General features: G+C 38.2%; 2 protein-coding genes across 4 annotated transcripts in view; both read left to right on the top strand.

Moving 5' to 3' along the window:
• LOC118808044 (espin-like protein) overlaps nt 1–11047 on the top strand; it is a 32041-nt gene extending 20994 nt beyond the window's left edge. For 2 of the 3 annotated variants that reach the window (XM_036570398.1, XM_036570396.1), the window contains exons 6-10: nt 5983–6126; nt 8028–8196; nt 8410–8555; nt 8876–9040; nt 9150–11047. In XM_036570398.1, the coding sequence (XP_036426291.1) occupies nt 5983–6126; nt 8028–8196; nt 8410–8555; nt 8876–9040; nt 9150–10628 (2103 nt within the window). In that variant the 3' untranslated portion in view covers nt 10629–11047. The remainder of the gene's footprint in view (nt 1–5982; nt 6127–8027; nt 8197–8409; nt 8556–8875; nt 9041–9149) is intronic. The other variant, XM_036570397.1, reaches the window with a different exon arrangement.
• Nucleotides 11048–11325: 278 nt separating this feature from the next.
• Nucleotides 11326–27571, top strand: klhl30 (kelch-like family member 30). The gene is made up of 8 exons (XM_036570400.1): nt 11326–11490; nt 13045–13884; nt 16375–16564; nt 16677–16763; nt 20836–20991; nt 23176–23364; nt 24093–24238; nt 25373–27571. Exons 2-8 carry the CDS (start codon nt 13111–13113, stop codon nt 25616–25618), a joined length of 1788 nt encoding a protein of 595 aa, XP_036426293.1. The 5' UTR covers nt 11326–11490; nt 13045–13110; the 3' UTR covers nt 25619–27571.
• Nucleotides 27572–27757: the final 186 nt, after the last annotated feature.

Raw genomic sequence — 27757 nt, 5'->3', positions numbered from 1 at the left:
CATCATCATCATCATTAGTGCTTTTTAATTGGATTTTTGCACTGCAGATTGTGAATTGAATACAAATCCTTGGATTTAGAGTTTTGATTTTTTTTATTTTTGCTAATTTGTCTATTCCAACCCATCAGATATCAGAGAAAATAAATATTGTGACATATTTAGGATCATGAGAACCTCTGGAATTATCTTGATTTTACATTTTTGCCATATTGCCCAGCTCACTTAACTCTCTGTCCACACACACGCACACACACACACACACACACACACACACGCACACACACACACACACACATACACACACACACATATATATTGCTGTCGGAACAAAACCATGTATCTCCATTTTTGTCGTTTTCTAGTTTTTGACATAATTTGAAAACGTTCATAATTTGAAAATGTTGCCCTTTACATTGTGTGTAAATTTCATGATGAACAGACCAAAAGAAACAGCCCAAAACTACATGTAAAGAAGTCTGGTTACATTGACTTACATTAAAAGTAAAACATGTTTTTTCTTCTCCTGTATTTATCATTCTGGACATATGAGGTTTAATTGTTAAATTCTAAGGTGAAATGGTAGTAGCTTCTAGAATCTAAATAAGCAAAAAACATGTAGATGTTATGTTAGTCGTAGCTGTGATTAAAGAGAGTACTAGTGTTACAGTAACTGAAGCTCATGTCAGCACAGCCTTCTGGCTATTCTCATCCAGAAAGTGCTGCATATGAACAGTTCTGAATGTATGTACGTCTTTGAGTGAGAGAGAAAAGAGCAGAAGGAGTAAAAACATGCTCAGTTCCACAGACTGCTCCAATACAGACTGTGTAAAAGAAATGCAGGAATGCTGTATGTGATGATATGGAAAGAATGTGTATATGCTGTCCACACACCTCAGAGAACAGGTCTGTTTTTAGTATGTGGTTTTATGAGGTCAGTGTGGAGCATGTGTTTACAGAGGAAGGATTTAGATTAGACACTCTGTAGCATTTTCACTCATCCCTCTTAAATTCAAACACTTCTAGATGCATTGGTTCTTGTGACCTGAGGTGTAAAGAAGATTTAAGATGCTATATGTTGGTTAAATGTTAACAGAAGTGGGTGGTCTCAAGCCTTTCTTTCAAAGTTTGTGCTATGTACAATATGTGTGATGGCAGGCAAGGCCCTGCTGGCAATGCATAGGTTTCTTTTTGAATTTTTGGCATTCTTGCTCAGGGTAGAGAATGTACAGGTGTAGATCAAGTTTTTATTATTGTTTTCTATTATATTTTACTGATGTTGTGGACTGATTTGTGTCATCGCTGTTGGAGCAGAACCATGCAGTTCCATTTTTGTCGTTTCTCATTTTTTTAATGATTTGAAAACGCCAGCTGCCACTTACATTGTGTCTTTCTTGAAGAATGGAACAATAGATTTCGTCCAAAATGAGAAATTAAAAATTAGTTAACTTTTAGTGGAAATTAAGCAGATTTTTTCCTTCTCCTGTAAAGTTACAGTTTGGAGATTGGAGGTAATGTGATGAATTACATTTAAATCTAATTTACACTCTATGTTGACAGATTTGACTGGTTTTTGTTTCAGTGTCAAGAAATGACAAAAAACAAAATGTGAAGGATGTTTTTTCTTTGTGCAAAACAAGATTGTGTACACAAGAACCTTTCATCAAATTCAAATCCTAATAAAACATCTTCTTTTCTACTTATAAACACAAACTTGGTATTGATTGAAAGCTTAGACTCTGCCCTTTTGAATGTCTTCCCTTGTTTCTGTGAGCTATAAGTGGGAAACAATAAACTAAATATAAAAAGAGGCATTTCAAGGCATGCAATCAATTGAGGAACCTAGGAGGGTTAAACATAATAACACATATTAGACTTTTCTAATTCCAAAACTCAACAGAATTTCTTTGCTTCTGACCACTAACCTTTTGCGCTGAGTTAACTGAGTTGTTTTCTGGGTGTTGGTGTCAGGGCCATGACCTCTCCAGTATAACAAAAGGCTTTCTCTAATGATCCCACTGTAAGCATCTATCTATTGAGACCACATGTGTAGTGCTGTGTGTTCAGGGGTTTTACTGCATCCCTCAGCTTCATCTCCTCTTATCAGTTCCTGTGTGGCCTGTGAGGTGGAAGGAGAATGGGACGGCTGCAGGGTTTGAGCATCCACTGCTCCAACTGCAGAGAAGTGGGTTGGCTAATAAGAACCAAATGCTCTGTGTTGTCCACTGGCTTTGATTAAAGCCTCTCACAGGAGCAGATGATGGTGAGCAAGGATGTTGAACTGTTGTGAAAAGGTCACGGAAGGAAGAGATGGGATTCTGTTTTATTCTCGTTTCTCTAAAACCCTCCATACCCACGTTTCCCCCCTCCCCCTGTTTATCTATTTATGAATTGCACAACTTCTGGGAAGTTTCTTCCTGGCTGTGTCAAAGCGCATTTCGTGCTGTTTGGACATCAAAGTGCCGTGCGAGAGGAAACGAGGACCACCACGCCGAGATGAGGAACAACAGCGTACTACTGCGTATCAGTGCTGCCTTTGATGTAGCCGTGTTGTGAAGGCAGTGCTTGGAGAAGCACATTTGATATGCATTCTGCATGGACTCCATTAGGATATTGCGGGTTCATTAAGGCCGATTTAAGTGTTTCCATGCTGTGTATGCTGCATTTTGCCTTTAGTGGAGTGATTTTAACCCTTCGATTCAGGCCCTTTGTTCTGTAATCATCAGCTCGTCCTATACTGTTGACATAATGTGGAAAGGACATCATTTTTGCTCAGGTTTTTGATCTCAGCATTGAAATGCCATAGTGCTTATTAGGACTTTACAATATGGACATCACCTTAGGGCTTATTATGGCTATACAATATGGACATCCAAAAAATGTGGATGTTGTGATAACTATATGAGAAGCAAAACATTATGATTAAAATAGTGCCTCTGACTGAGTGTTCATCAAGTACCAACCCTAACACAGAGACGTAAATAGACAGAAATCCAACATTTTCTTTTAAGCAAAAAAAAAACACCAATCATCATTATGCAAAGTGCAAAAGAAGTGTACTGAAATACTAATATGCACTTCATTTTAATAGAATTCACCATGATAAATGTTTTTGCAATGCAGACATCCAGAAAGAATAAATTTCGCATGTGACATTTCGCAACTGATCAGTGTGCAGCAATATGCTTTGACCAGTAACTAGTTATCTGATATAATTATGTTCACTTTTGTCTTTTTACTGTCTATTGAGATGCCAGTTAGCCAGCTTGCTAACTGCTACGTTAACTCCATGGCTAACTCCAGCTGCACACAAGTCACCCCAGTGATGCCAACCATGGCATTTATCTACACATTTTTGGGGCAACTTATTCTGAAGCACTGTACTTACATGTGTATATAATTATCTGATAGAAATATGTTCACATTTGTGTTGTTTCTGTTTGTGATTAACTAGTTAGCTAGCTTGCTAACTGCACCAGTATGTTTGATTTTGTTGTTGTTGTTTTTATTTATTTATTTATTTATTTAGGTCTTCAGTCTTCCAGACCAGTCATACCCAATTTGCAAAACAATGCAAACTGCAAAAGTGTAGGGTGACTGTGGCTCAAGGCTGATAGAAAGTCAGTCAGCATTCTGTAGGCTGCTTGTTCTGTAAAGGCCTACAAAAACAAATAAATATATTTTTATTTTCTATATGAGCATACAAAAACAATAACATATATATTTCATACCTTAAAGAGCTCATTACAGTGACGCAGTTTTGTTGTGACACTAGCTATCATTGCATCACACCATTACTTCTACACACATTGTATTTTTACAGGCTAGTAGTTCAGGATGAGCTGTAAATATGTGTGTATTGTAAGTAGGTGTGCTCTATGCACAGTGGACCAGTGTTCGAGACCTTAACTATGTGTTTATCATGAGCACTCATATCACAATGATGATAAAATTACAGAAGAGGAGCCCTAAGTACTCATGACAATCCAAATTTCTCTGATCTGTTTGACATTTTTAATCTGAAGATGAAATGAGATGACAGCATCTTTTTTGTGAAGACAAAATAACACCTGCTTTATCATTAACCCTTAAATGGCAGACTTATTACTCAGTTACTAATCTTAAGACTTATTATTCCGCAACTACTTTATTATTTAAGTAACATGAAACTGATAAGTAGAATGTAGATACGAGACAGAGAAGTTAAATGTGGGCTTCAAAAGGGTCTCTTAAAAGGTTAAACAAATTCTCAGGTTCTGTTTTTATATTTGTTTTAACATATTTATTACCATGTGGGATGTGATAGTTTCTATTGTCTAAATAAGCAAAAAGCATTTTGATGTTCATTCTAGCTGTAATAAAATAGAGAGCACTAGTGTTACTTCAGTAACTGAAGCTCAGTCAGTGAAGGTCATGTCATCATAGCCTTCTGGCTATTCTCATGCAGAAACTGCTGCACATGAACAGTTTTGATTATTTGTGTTTGTATGTAAGTTTTTGAGCGTGAAAGATAACATTTTACTCAACAACATGTCTATATTGTTGACATAGTTTACTGAGGATAGCATGCTCACCATTGTTTCTCACATCTTTGATCTCAGCATTGTAATACCACAGTGCCCATGGGATACTAAATAAGAAGCTCCACTGTGTGATCTTTCACTAACATTTCTGAAAATGAAAAAGAATATCTGAGGTTTATGCTAGTAGACTCTTCACGTGAGCCCCCTAGTGGTGTAGACGCCAGTTAAAAATCAACCTGAAATCAAAACTGACCCTGCTAGTTAACAGTCATTACACGTTTGGCATTGTATACAGTGATCTTAGGCTCATGTGAAGTCCTGACACAGTTCTTGCTTACAGAGGCACTTTGGAATTGATTGATTCAACAGTGGATAGATGTTTTTATGCGCTGCATGCAAACACTTGCTGTTGACCGGGGCTGATCTGGCAGTGCAGAAGTTTCACGGACTGACTTGTGGCAAAGGTGGCATCCTATGATGGCACCACAATTAATATCACTGAGGTTTTCACTATGACCCATTCTACTGCCAGTGTTGTCTAAGGAGATGCTTGGCTATGTGCTGGATTTTATACACCAGTTAGCAATAGGTGTGGTTGAACTCAACAAGTAGCCAATAGTGTGCATCCACATACTTTTGGCCATATATATATATATATATATATATATATTTGGCCATATATAATATCACCCTGCTAAACCGTTGTTAACGTTTCTCCCTTCAGGAAAAAGGCTTAAATCAATTAAAACAAGAACTTCACAGCATCTGAGTAGCACATATTGTAGTAGTATTCAGATACTTAATAGCTCTCCCTTTTTACAGCAATAATCTTAATATTATTTTTATGATTGGTATGTTTTTAATTTATTTGTTTTTTATTTTCTTTATATTTATATTTGTCTTATATTTTTACGCTGTATCTGTTGTCCTGTTTCCTTGATGTGTTTTTTTTATTGTAACGAGCACACTGAGACAAATTCCTAACTGGTTGGTATTTATCGTCATTGGGATAAATTATGTCACATTATGTCTCATTAAGCTTTTCTAATTAAAACTTTACTACCTTTAAAACTTTTCACTACTCTCAAAATAGGCATGTCTGATCGCAAAGAGAGCATAATTGGTCCAGTTTAATCGGATGTAATGTTGCACAGTGTGTGAATGTTTAAGAAAAATGATTGATGTCAGAAAAAATCTTGTAACATAGTGTATTGTGAAAACTTCTTTAAGCATTGTGAAATTACTTTTTTGCCATGTTGCTCAGCTCTGTTCCTTACCACAGTGTGGATATGGCAATAATCATTGAATTGAATTGAAAAGTCTGTTAGTTAGATCTCTGGGCTAACTTCACTGGCAAGCACACAGACATAGAAACTTACTTGCTAATCGACTCATGATGTTGTGTAAGTCACTTTGGATATATGTAAAGATGTCATTAAACAGATACGCTGTCTTTTTGCAGCCCCATAGTGCTGCTCAACGTCTGGAGGACAGCGGCCCTTTAGAAGAGGAGCTGAGAGAGAGGCCAGTGCTGTTGTGGCAGCCCACCTCAGGGGATTACTACAGACACATCAGTGAAACGCACAGGGATATGGACAGCCTTAAGGTTAACCCCATTAACACTTCATAACTTTGTCAGTAGGACAAGTAGATGTGACATATGGTATGGACCGTGTCTTAGGACTTTGAGTGGGAAAAGCCACTACAGTGGCTGTGGTGTACATGATCAGCATTGGTTTCATTGTATTCAGATATTTCATCTCCAGTATGCACAGTATACAGATGTGGCTGGTATGAAACAGTAATAGTGAAGAATATATTTAATTCTTGGATTCCCAGAACCATCATTGGCCAATGAATCATTAAATGGATGAGGTGGAATCACTATGATAATGCTTCTGGGAAAGGGGACAAATTGGACATCCACCAGTTAGAGAATAGGAATTCAAATCAGGCCTTTATTAAATGGTAGTAGTAAATTCTGGAGGCTAGTAAAGTTTCATTCTTAAAAGACTGCTTCTTCTCTCCTAAAGAAGCTTATATGTCAGTGATCTTGAACAAACTGGAAGTTAGTTTTGCTTTAGAGGCAGCTTTATTTCTACTTAAACTTCCACACAGATTCTATACAACCAAAAGATGTTCAGTATCAGGACTGTAATGGTTCACTTACATGGAACGATGCAGTTGGAGCTAAGGGTCCCTAAGTTATTAAAGCAGTGTTTCTCAAACCATCCCTTTGGGGCTGTTCTACATTGTTGCTCTTTCCCAGCTTCCAGCACTTGTTAGGCCATTAAAGGAATGAATCAGCAAAAAATCCCATTTACACAATTTTCCACTTACCCTAGTTGATCATCCAAGCCATATTCGGTGTCCAAATTTGCCTCTTTAGTTTTAACGTTGCTAACAAACACTGGAAATCAATAGACATTTAAATCCTTTCTGTAAATACATCCTCAAAACTTCTCTGAACCTGCTCAAACCACATCCAGTTCTCACAGACTTGTGGTTTAGGACAAAGTATGACTTACTATAAATTATGAATATAAATTTCACTGTGTGAGTGCTGCAGGCAGCCATTTTATTGTATTTTATTTTTTGTCTTTTTAAATCCCGGCCTACGTTGGGCAGCCATTTTGAACAACATGTCTTGTTGAATTCCGCCTCTTAGTCACATGCATGTCATGCAGATATATGGATGCCACAGATTACACTCACCATTGTTATAGTTCTATTTATAAATAACTGTTGCATTTTCTAACTGAACATGTTTCTAACTGAACAAAAATGACAGAAATCTTTGAATATGATCTACTGTCCATGTGCCTGTGTGACATGCATACATGTGAAGAGGAATCTGAATTTGACACATCTGTTACTGTTGCACAGTAAAGTTTTCATTTTTATACCACAGGTCTGTACAACATTAATGAAGGTCTGGATATGGTTTGAGTGAGTTGAGAGAGGTTTTGGGGATATATTTATGGAAAAGATTTGGGTGACTGTTGATTTCTAGTGTTTGTTAGCAATATTAGCACCAGCGGGCCCAGAGTTTTATTACACACTTATATAACCTAAGAATAGCTCAAACAGTTTGCCTTGAAGTTCCTGTAGTTACTAAATAATAAGCCTTAGTATGTAATAAGCCTGAGATGTTAAGGGGTTAAGATCTGAATACCTGTGTGCTGGGTACTGGAGTTAGAGCAAAAACGTAGTCTTGAGGTTTGATAAAGAAATAAGAGAGTAAATGATAATAAATATTTTACAGTTTACTGTTGCTAAAAGATACTAAAAACACTGGAACTGATCTAATGGCCCAGTGGCCTTTACACTTCAAAGGCACCCTGATATTACATAAAGTATTATTTATGTTGGTTTTCCAGTAGTTTTTGAAGTTTTGTAATTTATGTTTCTTGAATTTTATTTCCTTATTTATTGTAAATCCTACTACTACTACTACTAATAATAATAATACTTTGTCATATTATTTGTCATAAAATCTCTCTCCAGCACCCGGAGACTGAAGATACCCCCCAAGCTCGTTATCCCCCTCCGCCCCCTGCTCCCCCTCTCCCTGCTTCCTTTCTTCCACCTCCTTCATCATCTGTTTCCCAGGAGAAATCTATGGCCAGCAGCATCCAACATGTCCACATGGCCACCACGGGTGAGAGAGCCTCAGGTGGGCTGTTTTTGCCCCCATGCACTGTGCAGCACACTCGTTAATTCTGACAGGCGGTTATGGGAACTGACGTCATTATTGACTCATCCTCCCTTAATTTCACTTAATGACTTAATTCCACCGTAGTGAGTAATGCTAATCAGCCTGTGTAAATATGATCGGAACATGAACGGAAACATATGAGGGGAATAAATAATGTTCATGTCATTGCAGTGGTGAAGAGCCTCAGCTCCAGCAGTCCTACGAGCAATCCTGTGCCAGAGAAAGGGAGAAAACTGCTGGGAGAAATGAAACTGGGAGACATGAAATCAATCACCTCTCTGAAAAACTCTAAATTAACAGAAAATTTTACTCCCTCTGTACGTAAATTCAGGTTTCATTTGTATTTTGTGACTGTAAAGAATTTGTAAGATTCTAGTTGCATTTTATGTGCATTATGATTGTTGATTTCTGTGTGTTTATATATGGTTTGTATGGATTGCAGCTGAAATCCAAAACCAAAAAAGTGATTAACACCAATCAAATACAAACAATAGAAACTAGTTGTTCAATACAAACTAGATTTTTATATCTAATATAATACATATCTAGCTTTTTCATATATAATTGTGTGCATTTACACTACAAATAATTGTACATATTTATACAATGTGTACTGGTTTGTGTCATCTCTTCTTAGAATAAGATGGTGGTGTTGCCCACGGAAGAAGCTAACCTCTCTGATATTGACTATTTGGTGCCTACTCATGATGAGAAGGGCAGGCCTATAGCTGAATGGAAAAGACAAGTGATGGTGCGACAGCTGCAGGCTAGACTACTGGATGAGGAGGCCCAGAGAAGGAAGGTAAACATGTTTACATCTTTGTGTAATATATCTGTGAATGTTGGCTTTATCTAAAATGGTTTTGGTTTTGGGATTGAACAGACTCTTGCTATTTGACATGCTTTAACAGGAGAATGGGAATAGATATGCAAAGATGGACAGCTGGAGGTACTCTCAAGCGCACAATGCCATTCTGGGTCCGTTTGGAGAACTGCTGACCGAAGATGACCTCATCTACCTGGAGAAGCAGATCAAAAGTGTCTCCATGCAGAAGAACTGCGAAGGCTATGAGATGGAGCTGGCTCGTCTAGCAGAGGAACTCCGGAACATTCTTCCAGCGCCAATCGTCAACATCACGGTCAATACTCAGTACGGGAACCCTAACGCACAGATTCCACTGCCTGTATGGTGCAATCGGATATCAGGGATTGTGAAGAGCATGTCCCTGCTAATGAGTAACTTGACAGACCAGCCCTATTGCAAAATGCCTAACACTGAGCTTGTGAGTGTCTTCTCTCAAAACTTTGAGAGGCAGAACTCCAGAGGTCGGAGAGAGAAGATCGAAAACGAGATCCATGAGTTTGGTGTGTCAGTGCGCAATCTGAAGTCCAACTTTGAGAATCAAGATGTTCCTGTCACTGAGGATTCAGAGAGTACGGAACTGTCTGCACAAGAGGAACAACCAACAGAGAATGACTCAAGAGAAACCTCAGAGAATCATGATCCAGCAACAGAGGTGATCCAGGATGATTATGTCGTTGGCTATGATGAAGCCAATGATGTTATGGAGACTACAAGCCTGCGCAAGGAACGTATAGTTGTCCTGTTCCTGGGTCACTGGAAGAAGTCTGCATATGCCGTAACTGTCAAAAATGCACAACGGAAGCACAGCATGGACAGTCAGGAGATGATAGAGAGGAGCAAGTTTCACCGCAAGGCCAGCTTGGATATCTCACCCAAAAAAATGATGGAGAATGGCTCCTTGGGACACTTCTTCAAGCAGAGGAGTGCCATCAACAAGATGATCGGCAACTGGAGGAGCATGATATCTATTGTTCCATCTCGGCAGATCCGCAGACTCAATCGGCAGCAGGCCCTCTACTCACCTGAGCAGTTCCTGCCCCGTGTGGATGGAGCACCCGTAGACTACGACACGCTAACATTGGACCTTTTCATGCTGGGATATTTCCACATCCTTGAGCTGGACCTTACGGCAGATGAGAGGAAGATGAGGCACCTGTTATGCTTCGAGGTGTTCGACCACGTGGGCCGTTTTAGCTGGGAGACGGTGCGGGATTTCCACAAGGCTGTGATCCAGGACATTGAAGCTGGGAACAGGGAATGGAAGGATGGGTTTGAGGATATCAAGATCAGATTCTTTGGCGAGGCATCCAGCCAGCCAGAGGTGGGAGATCTGGAGAAAAGCCCACCGGCAGAGATGAGGCCAGTGCCCAAAGTCATTGTGCAGACTCCGACTCCAGATGAGAGTGATATCCTTTCGAGAAGCCCAGACATTACCAATTTGAGCAATGATGACATCTGCAAATACATTGACAGAAGTTTTGCCTTTTGGAAAGAAAAGGAAGCAGAGATTTTTGACTTTGAGTGATATGGGCAAGCAGTTTTATACTCTTCTCTTTTGATACCTTTGTGTAAAATATTTACTGGACAGAAAATGTTATCTGAATAATCAAATGCCTTGTATGAGGTCAAATTTTTGTTTGGTTAGATTTAGAGTTCTTTTTAACAGAGATGTAGAAGTTCTAGAAACCAATATTACTTGGATAGCTGTTTCAAGTTTGCTGTTTGTATGAACTTTGTATGCACATGTTTTGCTCATTTGTCATTTGACTGGTATAAACTGGACCATTTAATAATCTGTTGCAATTCAATTAATAGAATCATTAAGTACCCTCATATATGGAGTTTGTATGCTGATTTTGAAATATACCTTCTACCTGAATGCCCGTTGTAAGACTTACTGCCGTATTGTATTCAGTGATCTGCTTAACAAGCCTTTTTAATCAAGTCTCCATAGTATCACTGTCCACACCCTTACAGGAAACTGAAGCACTGTAACTGTTCCAGTGAGCTCTTGAGCTTTTAATCATTTAATCATGACTCTAATGATTAAATGAATTAATCATCTTGCCCACTCTAGTGTACCCAAGAGTGTGTGTGTGTGTGTGTGTGTGTGTGTGTGTGTGTGTGTGTGTGTGTGTGTGTGTGTGTTTGTATATGTGTGTTTCTCTTTAAGAGCAGGTGGGAGTTGAGCCTGTAGTGTTTGGAATCTGAATATAGTCCCTCACTGCTGACTGAACTAAAAATAGTTGGGTGAAAGACAAGCATGCTGTCCCTATGACTCGGCGACAGCATTTTGTGTCCCTGGTTCAACAATCAGCGACAGGATCCAGTGTATTTAGCAAGTTATTTTAAATGATGTGTGATTTCTGCTTTCGTTTGACCCACAGGTAAGCTCCTGTTTTACTTCAGTGTACAATTTTGCAAAGTAAAAGGAAATTTACGGAAACAGGAAAGTACCTTATAGATATGTGTTAGTCTCTGGGCTTCATTTTAGCTGTTAGCTGCTACGGAGTAAACACAAATATAGTCATTAAATGTGTAATGTGAGAATGGCTGTCACATGATAAACAGTATTCTAAAGTTATATCTGCAACATTTTATTACTGAGAAAACTGGTTGGTTAGCACCATGAAAACCCTTAGGAAATGCCTAATTAGATCAATTGATTCTGAAACTCTTAAAACATAATCACATTTGTCTGTCTTAAAATATTTTAATCTCTACTTGTGCATCAAATAGTAATTGTCCCTCAATAGGCCTACAGTGTTCTTTCTATTTATTACTTGTTTTGTTTTCTCACAAAATGTTAAACTACTACTGGCAAGCATATAGTTATAAATGTATCCTTATCTGCTGTCATGACTTCATTCCTTCATCTGGTCTTCTTCAAAAGTGCTCAGTCACTGTATCACAGAGCGATAACATATGCCATTTGAGTTATAAAAGGTCTTTTAAAAGTGAACCTCTTGAACCCCAGGGTTATGATTTGACTATTAATCTTAAGACTTACTCTATATGTCCAAAGGTAAGCAGATATGAATTTGGCTACTTTAAGGTGAACTCACTGCTGACACAGCTTATATAATCTCCATAGAAAAGCATTGCCAATTGAATGGGATGCTCTGAAGCTGCCTAACACGAGCCTAAGATCACTATGTCCAAGCGTCGGGTGACATAAATGCCGTTTGTGGTTCAGAACTAATTATCCAACATCAGAACCTGACCTCACTAATGCTCTTGTGGCTGAATGTAATCAAATCTTTACAGCAATGTTCCAACATCCAGTGTAAAGCCTTCCTGGAAGAGTGGAGGCTGTTCATCAAAGAGGGGGACAAGCTCCCCATTAAAGGGGACATATCATCATGGAAAACTGAATATTCTTATTTGAAATAAATGTTTTGATGTAGTATGTAAACATTGTTAAAGTGTACCGTTCATTCCTCAGTCCACACAATCTCTGTATGGAAACTAAGCTGCAGAAAACAGCCTGTTCAGTGTTCATTGCTTTTGTGATGTCATAAACAACTCCATTTACACATATCCACTTATTCAATTTACAACAGTTTAGCTCTGCCCATTCATGCTCATTCCTAGCCCATTCAAGCCTAGGCTGCTTACTATCAGTCTTAAAGGCACAGTAACAAAAAACAGCCTCTTTCATTCTAATACACTGGCAATGTAGAATATAATATCTCTGATTTCAGAAGAAATGTCAGATGAACTGTTGTCTTCAAATGTTTGAATATAGAGTGGATTATTCAGTAACATCTTTACAGTATTTCGTAATGTATAGTATAGTTTATTGCTACTATAAAGCAAAATGTAATTTGTAAAGTATATCCACTTACAAGCCATTGCTTGGGAATGGTATTACTATTGATGTTGAATCACCACAGATGACTTGTATGTGTCTGAAAAAATTCTCTCATCTCCCTGTACAGATAAACATTGGACATAAGTGTTGGTTGTCTTGAAGCCCATTAAGAGTGCTGGTCACCTGCATCATCATGGTACGTAATGTGGACGACTTGGATTTCTGCCTGTCCTCTCACCCTCAGAGCATCCTAGAGGGCTTGCGTTCTCTCTGCTCCAACCCCAAGCTGGTGGACATCACCCTGAGCGCTGGTGGACAGGACTTCCCATGCCACCGTGGCATCCTAGCTCTCTGCAGCCTCTACTTCCGCTCTATGTTCTCGGGGGACTTTGTAGAAAGCATATCAGCCCGTGTGGAGCTTCATGATGTGGATCCTGATGTGCTGGCCACTCTGCTGGACTTTGCTTACACTGGAAAGCTTACTATCAACCAGAGGAATGTAGAAGGCCTCATATCCACCTCAAGCCAGCTTCAGTTCCACACTGTGCGTGCTGTTTGCAGCCGGTACCTCCAGCACCAGATCGATGCCACCAACTGCCTAGGCATCCAGGAGTTTGGAGAGATTCACGGTTGCCCTGAGGTAGTGGCCAAAGCCAAAGCCTTCCTGCTGGAAAACTTTGAGGCTGTGCAGCAGCACGAGGAGTTTCTGCTGCTGGAGGAGGACAAGCTGGCGGCCTGTCTGAGAGACGATGCTCTGCAGACGCGGGATGACTGTGCCCGAGCTGAGGCGGTTCTTGCTTGGGTCAGGCATTGCAGGGACAGCCGGATCTGTCACTTGCCAGAATTACTGAGACTGGCGAGACTCCCACTTCTACCTGAGACTTACCTTAAGGACAGCCTGCTGAAAGATCCACTGGTCCAGGACTCAAAGGAGTGCAGAGAACTGCTGGAGGTTGTTTGCAGAGAGGTCAGTCATGTTGTCTTTTTGCTGTGATAGCAAGCACGTCTAATCAATAGCATGCATCTTGTAACATTCGCTACCTGGTCTTCCGGGTGGCACAGCTACCTATGCAAGGGCCTGATCAGCGGGATATCACAAGTTCTATCCCAGGTGATGCCAGGTGGGAGACCAAGAGACCAAGCATAACCACACTCACTTTCGCTGGGTGGGTAAGATGGCCCTCCCACTCTGCGTGATGTTAGCCACTGTGGGCATCTGTTAGCTGACTTAACAAAATTGAAAGTTAGTGAACTCAAGCTGCCCAATGACATTGCATTAGTGGCAGATTCAAAAGAGGCAGTGGCGCTTTTTGAAAAGTTTTTTGTAATTAAATTCCTAGCCAACCTCTGAAAAGCTATGGTTTGGCCACTGCCCGCCATGTTTACCTCTGTACGAGATGCTGTGCTAAAGTTATTCAGAGTGACTGACTTGTTGAGATGTTAATGTATGCAGCACACATACTATAGGCTGACATGCAAGAGAGCTATGATATAAATGTGAGAGTTTACGAGTAATTAACAGATTTTGCATGTAAAATGCAAATTAGTTTTTATTTGGAACACTAATAATGTTGCTAGCTAAATCAGTGTGCTTTAGTTGAGTTCCAGTAGCTGCTCAGTTTAGGCTAACATGACGAGCTCCTTAGTTGGCTATATTAGCAATCCAATGAGAAATGAATAGTAGATAGTTGCTGTAGTTATTTTGTTACCAACACATTATGTGCTACAACTAACATGAGAAAGTTTTTAATTAGAATATTGATGGCATAGGATCATGTAGTGTAAGGCTTCAAACAAGTATACGAATACAGATGCTTTGTGCAACATGGTTTTGCACATTGTTCCCGTTTGAAGGCCAGAAACATACTCAATGCAAGTACACGAACACAAATGATAACGCCCAGCCAATGCATTGCAAATGCAGAGCCCTTCTGTACAAACTCACCATGCATTTTACATTACTTTGGTGGTTAAAACACTGACTACTTAAGGTGTGATCTCTCTTATTCCAACAATAGCTAAATGTGGACAGTAGAGGAATGAGCTGCTTTGCCTGTTCTATTGAAATGAAAACATGATAATGTGTTATCTATGTTTTGTGAGAAAACCATTTTTGCATGAGACTCAACTGCACATCTGTTATGGCAGTTGAGAAGGCACGCTGGAAATACAAAACCACTTGAACAGGCTTGGATTTCACTATAGTGCCCCTTGATGTAACGCTCAGAATGTTGTGTTGTGTTATGAATTGCATTGTGACACGTTTTTGAACAGAACAACATGTCTGCATAGCTCGCAGCATCGGTGTTTGCATCCTTATGTGAAGTATGTTTCTGGCCTAAAATGTGTTGCAACGCAATTCATCACACAACACAACGCAAGCACAAGCTGCATTCTGAATGTTGCAGCAAGGGGCTCTATAGTGACAGCCAAGCCAGCCTGGCCAACCATGCATTATCACCTGTTAATTCTTGTAGAACAAGTAAAGTCGCTCATGTTCCTCTACTTGCCACATGTTTAGTAGCTGTGGCTGCTGGGAATAACAGTAGATCTCATTCAGATTTTCCTCTGTCGCCCCCTTGAGTACTGAGTGTTTCTTCTGCCACAGTAACATAACAATGCATCTTGAGTTTGTACAGAACTGTGCATTTACAGTGTGTTGGCCGAGTGTTGTATCACCTGATTTAGCACACATTTCAGCATACATTTTCAGCTGTATTTTTTAGACAACATTCTTCATGCCCTAACAAACGATGGTTAGGTTTAGGTTTTTAAGTTCAATGTGTTGTTTTGCCTCATATTTATGCCTCATATCCCAGCTGTCTAGTTTTAACTTAAACTTCTTCTTTCTTGGACAGAAATAATGCCTGTGGTAAGTGGACACATGCTTTATATTGAAGGGAGCTGTAGGTTAATAAAAGTCAGTGTTGGTTGGGTTTATGTGAATCCAATACTCTGGTTGATGTCAGTTGACATAGTGTTACTAATATTTTGTATCAGAGTAGAAGTGTTACAAAAGGTATAATGATGACTGCACTGCTGTCAGCAACAGGCTTTAGATTGATGCTACAACATTGTGGTACATAGCACGCTTAGAAATTGTATCTACCAAGTTGGCCTACCCACTTTTTCACTGACCCACCTAAAAATATATTTCTGCTTATGCCACTAATATGATAAATGCTGTATAACTTTGGAAATTTTGGAAGTCTGAGAAAGAATTACGGATTTTAATATGTAATATAATAATATGTAATAACCCATAATAAAATTTATAACATCTATGATAAAATTAATTAGAGAACCTAGATAACTGTGACAACTTCAATAACTATGACGACAAAAAATGGCAATTTTATTTTTTATATTTTATGCTTGACACACTCTGCATTGTCAGTTATATCTTTCTCTAAAATGTAAATGACCTTGTTTCTTGTGTCATGTTTTTTTGGGTTAGAAAGTTCATATGCAGGTGGGCGAGTCAGAGCAGAGCCTGTTCCAGAACACCCCTCATAACCTGCAGGAAGTGCTGTTTGTGATGGGTGGCCGTTCACTGGATGACTCTGATGATGAAGACGCGGAAGAGGATGGTGAGACAGATAGCAGGATTCACCCCAGGAACTGTGCCTTCTACAACCCAAAGCTTCGTAAGGATGACAACGCAGCTTAATCTCCTATCCTTTTGCAAGAACATCAAGAATGTTTGTTAGAATTCATGTCTCTGCTACTTTTTCACTAATCTTTCTGTTCTTTTGACAGAGCAGTGGCATCAGCTACCTGACTTTCCCAACTACAATAAGTGGGGCTATTCTGTTGTGTCTTTAAACAATGATGTTTATGTCACAGGTAAGCAACACTTTAACTGTTTCGTCCATTTCATGTTTAAAACTTCAAGAGCCCTGCATGTAGGCCCACACTTTAATCGCATAGGTACTTACATATTACTTTTAAAGTAGTTTCCAAATAATTTATAGTACTTACTAAATTAAAAGTCATAAGGTTAATAACAAGGCCCTCATTAACTGGATCAGGTGTGTTAGATTAGGAGTCAAGCTAAACTCTGCAGGGTGGTAGATCTCCAGGATTGGACCAGGATTGGGCACAGCTACCATAGGAAGTTTTTCCACTTCTCAGTAATTCTTCTTCATGCCATATTGGTATTTTTCCTTTTGAGTTGCGGTTCCTCTCAGTGTTTCGTCCTCATGTTCTTATGAAGTTTTTCCTTGTTTGAGTCTTAGTTTTTCTCAGTGTTTCTTCCACATTTTCTTAGCATGTTTTTCTTTTTGAGTCTTGGTTCTTCTTCTTCATGCCCTTCCTGTCAGTGTATCCTTCACCAGCACTCATTATTGAGTTACATCTGCATTTCTGGAGCTGCATTGAGACAATGGGCCAGATTCAGTGACGGCAAGAGAAGTTAGCGTGGCGGTAACACAATCATAAATAAGGATTACTGGTGTGTTTTATCACTAGTGTAATGTGAAGTGTGGCCGCGCTATTATCTCATTTAAGTATGGCAGTATTGATTTATAACATTCATGACACAGTAAAAAAATAACTGCAAAAAATAACTACTGAACCACAACCAGTAATTTTCCTGGGAAAAAAGCTGATGTGGACTAAATGATATTTTCTACAGTGTTTCTAAATGTGTTTGGCCCCAAATGCAACAAATCACACAGCTGATTAACTTGTATAGTCAAATGATACATTTTGATGGAGCAACATGACAAATGTTCTAACTACTTTTGTATGAGAACAGGGGAGAAAAAAAACTTCATATGCATTTCAGATTGACAGATTTGACTGGCACCATATTTAAAATGGCCTCTTCTTCCTGCATCAAATTCAGTGTATGGCATTTCCCCCTCTTGTGAATGGTTTGGAAGTTGGAATCCAAATAAGTGAAGAATAATTTAACTTGTTGAGATTCTAATTATGTTTGAATTGATTTTATTGCAAGTTGTTTTAATAGTAGATTTTTGATTGACAGATTTATTTTACCAACAAAGTTACTATTTACACATGATGCATTTCTTACAAGTAAAAACTGGATTTTTACTGTTGAAATTTATTATTTAATTTTCACATGTGCAAATCAAATTCCTGATATCAAGAATAAAATATATCCTTTTTTAAGAATGAATAAAAGCTACAACCCCATTTCCAAAAAAGTTGGGATGCTGTGAAAAATGTAAATAAAAACAAAATGCAATGATGTGCAAATCATTTAAGCACGATATTTCATGTAAAATGCTTCAAAGACAACATATTAAATGTTGAAACTGAGAAATTTTATTGTTTTTTAAAAAATATTTACCCATTTTGAATTTGATGCCAACAACACTTTCCAAAAAAGTTGGGGCGGGGCAACAAAAGGCTGGTAAAATTGTGTAATGCTCAAAAAAAACACCTGGTGGTTAATTGGCAACAGGTCAATAACATGGTTGGGTATAAAAAGAGCATCTCAGAGAGGCTGAGTCTTTCAGAAGTAAAGATGAGGAGGGGTTCACCACTCTGTGAAAGACTGCATGATCAAACAGTGCAAAAAATCAAGAATAACATTAATAGCAAAGAACTTTTGCTTTTCATCATCTACAATACATAATAACATTAAGAGATTCAGAGAATCTGGAAAAATCTCTGGATGCAAGGGACAAGGCCAAAAACCAGTATTTGCTGGCTGTGATCTTTGGGCCCTCAGGCAGCACTGCATAAAAACAGACTCGATTCTGTAGTGGAAATCACTGCATGGGCTCAGAAACACTTCTGAAAACCACTGTCTGTGAAAACAGTTCGTCGCTGCATCCACAAATGCTGAATAAAACTCTTAAATAAAACTCAAAGAAGAAACCATATATAAACGGGATCCAGAAATGCTGCCACCTTCTCTGGGCCCAAGCTCATTCAAAATCGACTGAGAGAAGTGGAAAAGTGTTCTGTGGTCCGACGAATCAACATTTGAAATTCTTTTTGGAAATCATGGACGCTGTGTCCTCAGGGCTAAAGACCACTCAGCTTTTATCAGTGCACAGTTCAAAAGCCAGTATTCATGATAGTATAGGGGTGCATTAGTGCACATGGCATGGGTGATGTGCACAACTGTGAAGACACCATTAACGCTGAATGATATATACATGTTTTGGCAACATATGCTGCCATCCAGATGATTTCTTTTTCAGGGAAGGCCTTGATTATTTCAGCAAGACAATGTCAAACTACACTCTGCATGTATTACAACAGCATTGCTCTGTATTAAAAGAGTCCGGGCACTAAACTGGCCTGCCTGCAGTCCAGACCTGTCACCACTGAAAACATTTGGAGCATTGTGAAATGAAAAATACGCTAAAGAAAACCCAGAACTGTTGAGTAGCTGAAATCCTACATCAGACAAGAATGAGAAAACATTTCACTTTCAAAACTACAGCAGTGTCTCCTCAGTTCCTGAACGCTTACAGAGTGCTGTTAAAAGAAGAGGTGATGAAACACAGCGGTAAACAGGTCCCAACTTTTTTGGAACGTGTTGTTGGCATCAAATTCAAAATGGGCAAATATTTTTCAAAAAACAATACAATTTTTTCAGTTTCAACATTTGATTTGTTGTCTTTGTAGTATTTTCGATGAAATATAGGGTTTAAATGATTTGCACATCATTGGATTTTGTTTTTGCTTACATTTTGCACAGCGTCCCAACTTCTTTGGACATGGGGTTGTAAAAGAGCCATAGTAATTAAGTAATATTGTTATTATTGTTATTATTATTATTATTATTCAGTTGAGAAATGAAATCTTACATGCTAAAATGTGTTCAACAAGTTTTTTATATGTATGAAGAATTTTCTACATTCCTTTTTATAGTAAAATCATTTTCTGATAAAAAAAATTTTCTAGATTAAAAGTTAAGAGCATGTTTATTATTTGTCAGCACTTTTTTCCTTAAAGTTCATAGCTTTGTCTTTGTTTTTTATTTTAGTTTTTTTTGGCAGCCAACTGGAGCTTGGAGGGTCCAGTGTATGAGCTCAATAACATGTGATCCTGATCGGCTCTTGCCCAGAACACTGGCGAAAATAACACAGCATTAAGACACCAGTGCCATCACCACAACGGTGTCTTTATGAATAGTTCTTATTTTCTGTGACTGCCGAGTTTTATGAATCTTTCCCAACGTCTGTTGTCTGTTAAAAGCGCTATGCAGAAGAACTTGGGTTTAACTGAGCTGAATTGACTTGATGAATATAATGATAATATGTGAATAATTAATTATTACTAAATAGTAAGCCTGAAGATTGAACACTGATAAATAATAAGCCTTGAGAGTAAGGGCTTAACTGAACTCCCTTGTGTTTTTACAAAACAGAGTGAGAAAGAGACTAAAAAGAACAGAGGATAGATTCTATTTTTAACATGAAAACAGAAACAAACCCAGCAACAAGTCCGGGGTTTTGAGGGTATTTATGGTAACAGGGGCTTTTGGAGCAAGTATCAGACAGATTTATGGCTTCCCTCCCCATATTTGAAAGCTGTATTACATGAATGGAACATCATATCTACAGAGGATTTGGAGAGGATGAAGAAGAAAACTCAGCTGCTGCACAGAAAATCTCCCTGAGATTCATATAAGAACTGGAACCACTTTAAGAAGTGAGGGCTACTGCACTCACTTGCTAATGGAACACTAGCTTTTCAAAGACTTGGCGAGAAATATTGAACTCTCTTCCAACTGCACATAGGCCTGTCCCACTCTTATGTTACCCTGTTTTCATAGGAGACCTTTTGTATTGCTGCTCTTTTGGGGTTTTATTAAAGAACCATTCTTACCCATTAATATTTGTCTAATACAAAGCCAGCATGAGTTTATAAGATATAACCAATGCATAAGAAAAGAGCATAATCTGTTCATGGCCTGAATGCGTTTTTTCAGGAGGTTCACGAGGTTCCCAGTCCAACACCTGGTCGACCACAGAAACCTGGAAGTTTATCACTCGTGAAGGGAGGTGGGTTACGGTAGCTCCAATGCTGCGGCCCAGGACTAACCACTCCTCAGCAGCTCTAAACGGAGAGATTTACATTATCGGTGGTAAGAAAATAAATAAAGATAACGAGAGTAGCTGCAGGCTGTATAGGATGATTTTCTGATTTTTATGGAGAATCTGCCCCCTATTTGCCCCCTTTGGAACAAAGAAATTATCTTTTAATCTGCAAACTACACTTCCATTCCTCACAGTGAAGAAAAAAAAGTGATACATTTAATACACCAAAAACAAATTTTACACTAACAATTTATTCCACTAACATTATTGTCAAAAGTGCGCAAACTAAAAGAAAATTGTGTCAAATCTGCTTTTGTCAGTGCACTTTGATAACTGCATACATTTTAGTTTGACAGTAGTTAGTGAATAATGTTTTACTATTAAAGGGTCCTTAGCACTTTTTGAAAGAAGAATTTGATGTAGTATGTAAACAATGTTAAAGTGTCAGAACATGGCAAATTATTGTTTATTGTTTTTTGTGATGTCACAAAAACCAGTGTATTTATATACAGCACTGTCCAAAGGTTTTAGGCGCCTGAGGAAGTTATATTTAGGAAGCTGGTTAACTGGGCAGTAAGCATTATTTGCTCAGACAAACACTAATATTAGAATAAAAACATTAAAATGGCAACAATTAATTTAAATATGTTAATGTGTAATTCTTGTTACTTTTTGCTATATGTGTTTATTTGCATTTATTCTAATGTTATATGGCACAGGTCGGCAACCCAAATGTTAAGAAGAGCCATTTAGTCCTTTCAACAAAACTCAAACCACCTTGGGAGCCGCATTTTATGTTCATTTTACCATCTTGACTGTAATCATGTCTCAGTATATGCTAATGTTCTAGTATGAGCTAAAAAAAAAATATAAACAAAAACGCAGACTTGTTCTGCTTTAAGCTTTTGCTCAGTTATAGCAGCTTTTCTCACATCTCAGGCAGGACACTTTTCCACAAAAGTAGAATAATTTCTTATAAAATGTTTCTCAACGTTCAGTTTTTTATGAGGCTGAAGTTGCTTCTCATTTGCCAGCTTCTAGTTTGAATTTTCCTGTTTCACTTTAAATGGTGTCTGAGGCGCCAGAATGTAACTGCGGCACTATTTAAGGTGGAAGCTGGCGAATGAGAAGCTGACGTCAGTTTTCTGACTTTTTAGTGTTTGACAGTTTCTTGTTGCAGATTAAATGTATTAGGAAACCAGCTGAGGGCTTAGAAATGCAAGTAATAAGTCTATTCTTCTCCAAATTCTCACTGTTCATCTTAAATCTTTCTCTTTGGCATTTCATTAGCTTCTAGCTAGACGAAATTGTTGTCTGCTTTGCTATGGTGACCAGCAGTCTGCGTGCCAATCTTCAGGGTTAAAGAGTGAATTAGCAGTTATATATTAACTCCAGTGTTTAAGACCATTTATTATTAAACTGTGTTAGAACGATCAGCAGAGCTTTATTTTACTGCAAAGAAGGATCATTTTATTTTTACATAAAAATCTAATTTTGCTGTGGAGCTGCAACAGGGCAGAAAAAGAGTCACATGCTCCGGAGCAGCATGCTGCTGACCCCTGTTATATGGTGTTGCATACATCCAATGTTACATGGTGCTGCGTACATTGCTGTGATAAATGGTTTTAAACAATTTGCTTAGGTGCTTAAGACAGTAGTGTATATCGGCCTATTCATCCTACAGCAGTTTATCCCCACCCATTCATGCTTAAGCCTCAAGGAGTGTTTCAGTACTACTTTTTTTGGACTACTTTTTGAATGGGGAACAATGTAAGGCAGCCAATCAGAACACAAGTCATTTCCCTATAGCAGTCTTAAAATCACAGTAAAAAGAACAGCCTGTTTAATTCTAAGGGATAAAGAGAGGTTGGAAAATGATCATGCGAAAATGAATCATGACTGTTTTTGGTGCATAAGCCCTCACAAATGTCATAACTGGACCTTGGGGAATAAAAATAAAATGCAAAAAAATGAAGAGTATAGGCACTTTAATAACTGAATAGAAACACTGTGATTTAGTGGGATAGTTGATTTTTACACAGTAAAAAGTACTCAAATAATAACATATCAGAATGGTAGACAGATTGTTGTTTGTTAACTTACTGTAAAAAATGACAACCAAATTACTGATTTTTTAAGTTAAAACAACAAATCTTTAATAAGTTTTTTAGCAGTTGCCCTCACTCATCTGTCCCAGAGGGTCTTACAGTGTTGTGTCTATTTACTCTCAGGCACTACGATGGACATTGTAGAAGTGGAGCATTATGACCCATACAGTGATAGCTGGGCTCTCACAGCCCCTGCATTGAAATATGTGACGAACTTCACGGCCACCGCATGTCTGGGGAAGCTGTATGTCATCGGCTCCTGTGCTGTCAAATATAATGCCCTGACCCTGCAGTGCTTCAACCCTGTCATAGGTGGGAGTCACCGAGGATCATGAACTGTCTGTGTTTTTTTATTATAGTTATTACAACCAGATGCCCAGCAGCACAAGGATCAGCACCTGTCAAATTAGATGCACTTTTCACATAGGGAACATTTGTAATACAGCTTATAAAGTAATGAAAAAGGCATAAAACCCCATACAGCCTTTTGTAACTGCGGGTAAGTTATGGTTATGCATTGAGCATACTTATCTCCTGAGCCCTATAAGACAAAAGCTCCAAAGTGAAAGCTTCAAAAAAAGTGTGTTGAATTTACTTGAATCAAATGTGAACATTTCCACACAAATAAAATACATTCCATCAGCACAGTAGTTTACTTATATTTGGTGATAATGTTCATGTAATATATATTATAATTGTGGAGCTGATCTACACTATTCAAACACTAGGCTGGTTTTCTGGATGTGGATTTGGCCTACTCTTAGACTTTATTGCAGCGCCAAGTGAATAATCATATATATATATATATATATATATATATATATATATATATATATATATATATATGTATACCCATATTTGAATTAAATTCACATCATTTACACACACCATTTCACAGTATAGCTTCATATAGTGCATACTGCCGTGCCCAAAATTTTATGTTTGAATTTCTTCAATGATTTTTTTTCTTTCTTTCTTTCTTTCTTTCTTTCTTTCTTTCTTTCTTTCTTTCTGTCTTTGCTTGTTTGTGTGTTTTACAGATGGCTGGAGTATCATCTGTTCTCCATTCATCCCGAAGTACCTGTCCTCTCCTCGGTCTGTTTCTATGGATGGGGTTATTTATCTGATAGCAGACAACACAAAGAAGGTGTTCCTCTATGACCCTGATGCTAATATATGGCAGAAAGTGAGTTTTTACATATTTGCAGCACTATGCACCTTTTAATCTACTTAATAAAAAGCAGAAAATATACATTTAGAAGAAAAATTACACAGAAGTCTCAACAACTAAATATGTGTCCACACTTTGCCTTTATTGTAACATTGGTTTTTCCACACTTCAAGTTGCATTTCCTGCCAATTACAAATTAAGATTCATCAGTCCATAAAACCTTACTCTATCTCATATGTCTATATTTGGTGTTTTAGTGCAAATTTCGGTCTATTTCCTTTTCTAAGTAACAGCTTCTTAACAGCTGCACATCCTTTCAGACTCATAGTGTTGAGTTGTCTTCTCACAGTGGAAGCGTGGATAAAACACCTGATGTGAATCAAGAGTGGAGCTTGATTTTCTCCTCTCTCTCAAAGATGAAAGCTTAAAATACTGTTTATCTGACAGTGACAGTTTTGGCAGACAGTTTACTAGGTCTTGTAAAGTTTTCCCATTTTCTGTATAGCTTTTGATAATTTCTTGAACTCCAATGTTGAAACTCCACTGTCTTGAACTCCAGTTTCTGTCACATATTTTTCTTTCTCATTTCTTATGCAAGTGGATTGTCTTATCTAACCCAGAAATATCTGCTTTAGCCATTTTACATGCTAATGAGAAAGAAATTGGTGAGGCTGCTGAGGTGTGTTTGGGTTAGTTGCTTGTGTGACTGTCAGTGTCTCTTTGAAAGAGAACATAATGTCATTGGCTTTTTTGGGAAAAGCTTTTGCTGGGAGGACACAGCTGTAACACTTTTAAGAAGAGGCACTTTAATATTGATAGATTTGATATTATGCTCAGGGTCGGAGTCTCTAGTGTAATTTTCTGTTTAAGTGTTTCCTGCTTTTGAACTTGTACTTTATGGCTGTTTTGACTGGAAATTGAGTAAATTAAAGGGTAGTCTCTGGCTTTTGTACAGTATTGTACAATATATCTTCTAAGATTGTCCCATTTAAAATGAAAATTTGAATGTAATGCTAATTTCTGATGTATTCATTCAAAGCACTGCAACAGTACCTCTGAACAATCCAGTAGTTCTGAATACTTAGATCTTTTCCAGAATGTATTGAATGAGAATTTTCCAGAATGTAAGGATGTCTTCTTCTCGCTCAGATCCAGTTCCTGCATAAGCTTCATGAGAACGGAGGTTTGGTTGTCCTGGGAGGGCAACTGTATGTGACAGGGGGCCACTGGAAAGGAATGGAGGGTGATTACAGTGTGGAGGTGGAGGTGTATAAGCGAGCATCCAACACGTGGAGGGTGGAGTGCTTCCTCCCCAGGCTGTGGTATTACAGTGGCTGCTGCTCTGTCTTCCTCGACACAGCCCAGTGGCCTGAGCTCTTCCCCGAGGAGACATGAAGGAGCCCATCATGGTGAGAGAAAGCTGTTCCTACCTGCTGCTGCAGAACCAGATAAAGTTTCCACCCAGAAACTTTTTTGTTACTTCCGAGAAAATCTGCTTGAGTAAAATTGAAAACGTACTTCCAGGAGCATGGAAAGTGGAAGTACTAATGAAAGATTTTTCGTCTCATTTTTCCTGACTAACTCTGTTATTTTTTAACAATACATTACCTCTGATATGACTACAACAAAGTTTCTGACTTACAGATTGGAAAGTTAATAACTAAATATTGTGTATGAAAGTAAAAATACATGAAATTACTAACCACCATTTAAAAATGCTTGAAGAAAATAATATTTCTATCCAGGCACTGGACAAACAGGGCTTATCTGTTTATCTAGACTTTTGTGAACAGGACAGCCTTTTCCATGTTTATTTGTATTTCGCTCTGCGCTGTAAGATTGATGTGTAAGATTTTTCTTTGATAAAAACTTTTGTCTCCAATTAAATACTAAATAAACCATTTTTTTTCTTAAATTACATGCATGTATTATAATTGTGATCATGTTTTTGCTGACAAGAAATATGCTTAGTTGTCCAAAAGACCCATTTAAAAGGTAATGCTGTTGTGACAGGCAGTGCCCTAGACAGTTATCATACAGGTTAAAGTATAGGCTACTTTAATTAAGTAAATAGTTGAAAACATAAAAGCATGAGGATAATTCCTGTTTTATCATCCTTGAATGCCATTACATATGGAATGCAGTTAAATGGCTCTGGCTTTTTTCTTTTATATAGATAGCTATTTTGTTTAAACTCCTCTCAATCTGCCTCTGTCCTCTGTTTAGCAAGTTATTTAAAATAAATAACTTATTATAAGTGTCTAAAACATTATTATGGCATTATTACTCCTGCTCAAATATATTTCTCAAGAAAGGAAACTACTTTAGTATTCAGTAGTGGGGGTATCATGATTGGGTTTAATAGGAGTATCCAACAAAGGCTCAGTCCTTGCAAGCAAAGGTGGGTCATGGCTCACCACTCTGTGCCAAACCTCATGAGAGAATTGTCAAACAACATTTCTCAACGCAAGATTGCAAAGAATTTAGGTCTTTCACCATCTACTGTACATAATATTGTAAAAAATCTCTAGGCTGGAATCCACTGTTGAATGTGTGATACCTTCAAGCCCTTAGGTGTTTTTGCATGAGAAACCATCAAGCTACTGCATTAAATATAACCACATGGGCTCAGGAGTACTTCAGTAAGATGTTGTCACTAAACACAGTCCGCCACTGTATCAAGAAATGCAACTTGAAACACTATTATGTGAGGAAAAAGACATAGATCAATTCTGTGCAGAAATGCCGCCAAGTTCTCTGGGCCTGAGCTCATCGCAAATCGTCTGAAAGACAGTGGAAATGTGTGATGTGGTCAGATGAGTTCACGTTTCTGCTTGTTTTGGGGGAAAATGGATGCTGAGTTCTCTATGCCAAAGAAGAAAGGAACCATCCAGACTTTTATCAGAAACAGGTACAAAAGCCAACATCTGTCACGGTACCAGGGTGCATCAGTGCCCACAGCATGGGTGACCGCATGTGTGAAGGTACCATTTATGCAGTCCAGATCTGTTTCTTATTTAAAATGTATGGTGCATCATGAAGAGGAGAATTAGACAATGATGGACGCAGACTGTTGAATGCTGATGTCTTGTATCAAGCAAAAATGAGCTAAAATTCTACTTGCAAAACTGCAACATTTAGTTTCCAAACGATTAAAATATGTAATATAAAGAAAAAAAAGATGATGTAACACAGTGGTAAACATGCCTCTGTCCCAACTTTTTTGAGTGTGTTGCAGGCAACAAATTCTAAGTTTGTTTATATTTACAAAATACAATTAAATTGGTCAATGAAATCACTGGATGTCTGTTCTTTGTACTTTTGTCAGTGAAATAAAGGTTCATGAGAATTAACAAATCACAGATTTGTGTTTTCATTGCATTTTATAAAATGTCCCAACTTTTGTACTGTAGCAAGAGCAATCCAAGCAAGAGGAACAGAGCCTAACAAACTGAAGTCACTGTGCTGGCTGAGTAAATTCCACTGCAGTTCTAAAGGGAACTCTGGGGGAGTTTGATGCTGGTTTTGGTAGCT

This window comes from Colossoma macropomum, unplaced genomic scaffold, assembly GCF_904425465.1.
Source record: "Colossoma macropomum unplaced genomic scaffold, Colossoma_macropomum, whole genome shotgun sequence".
Taxonomy (NCBI): domain Eukaryota; kingdom Metazoa; phylum Chordata; class Actinopteri; order Characiformes; family Serrasalmidae; genus Colossoma; species Colossoma macropomum.
The sequence above is the reverse complement of the archived record's forward strand: the minus strand, read 5'-3'. Positions and strand labels throughout refer to the sequence as shown.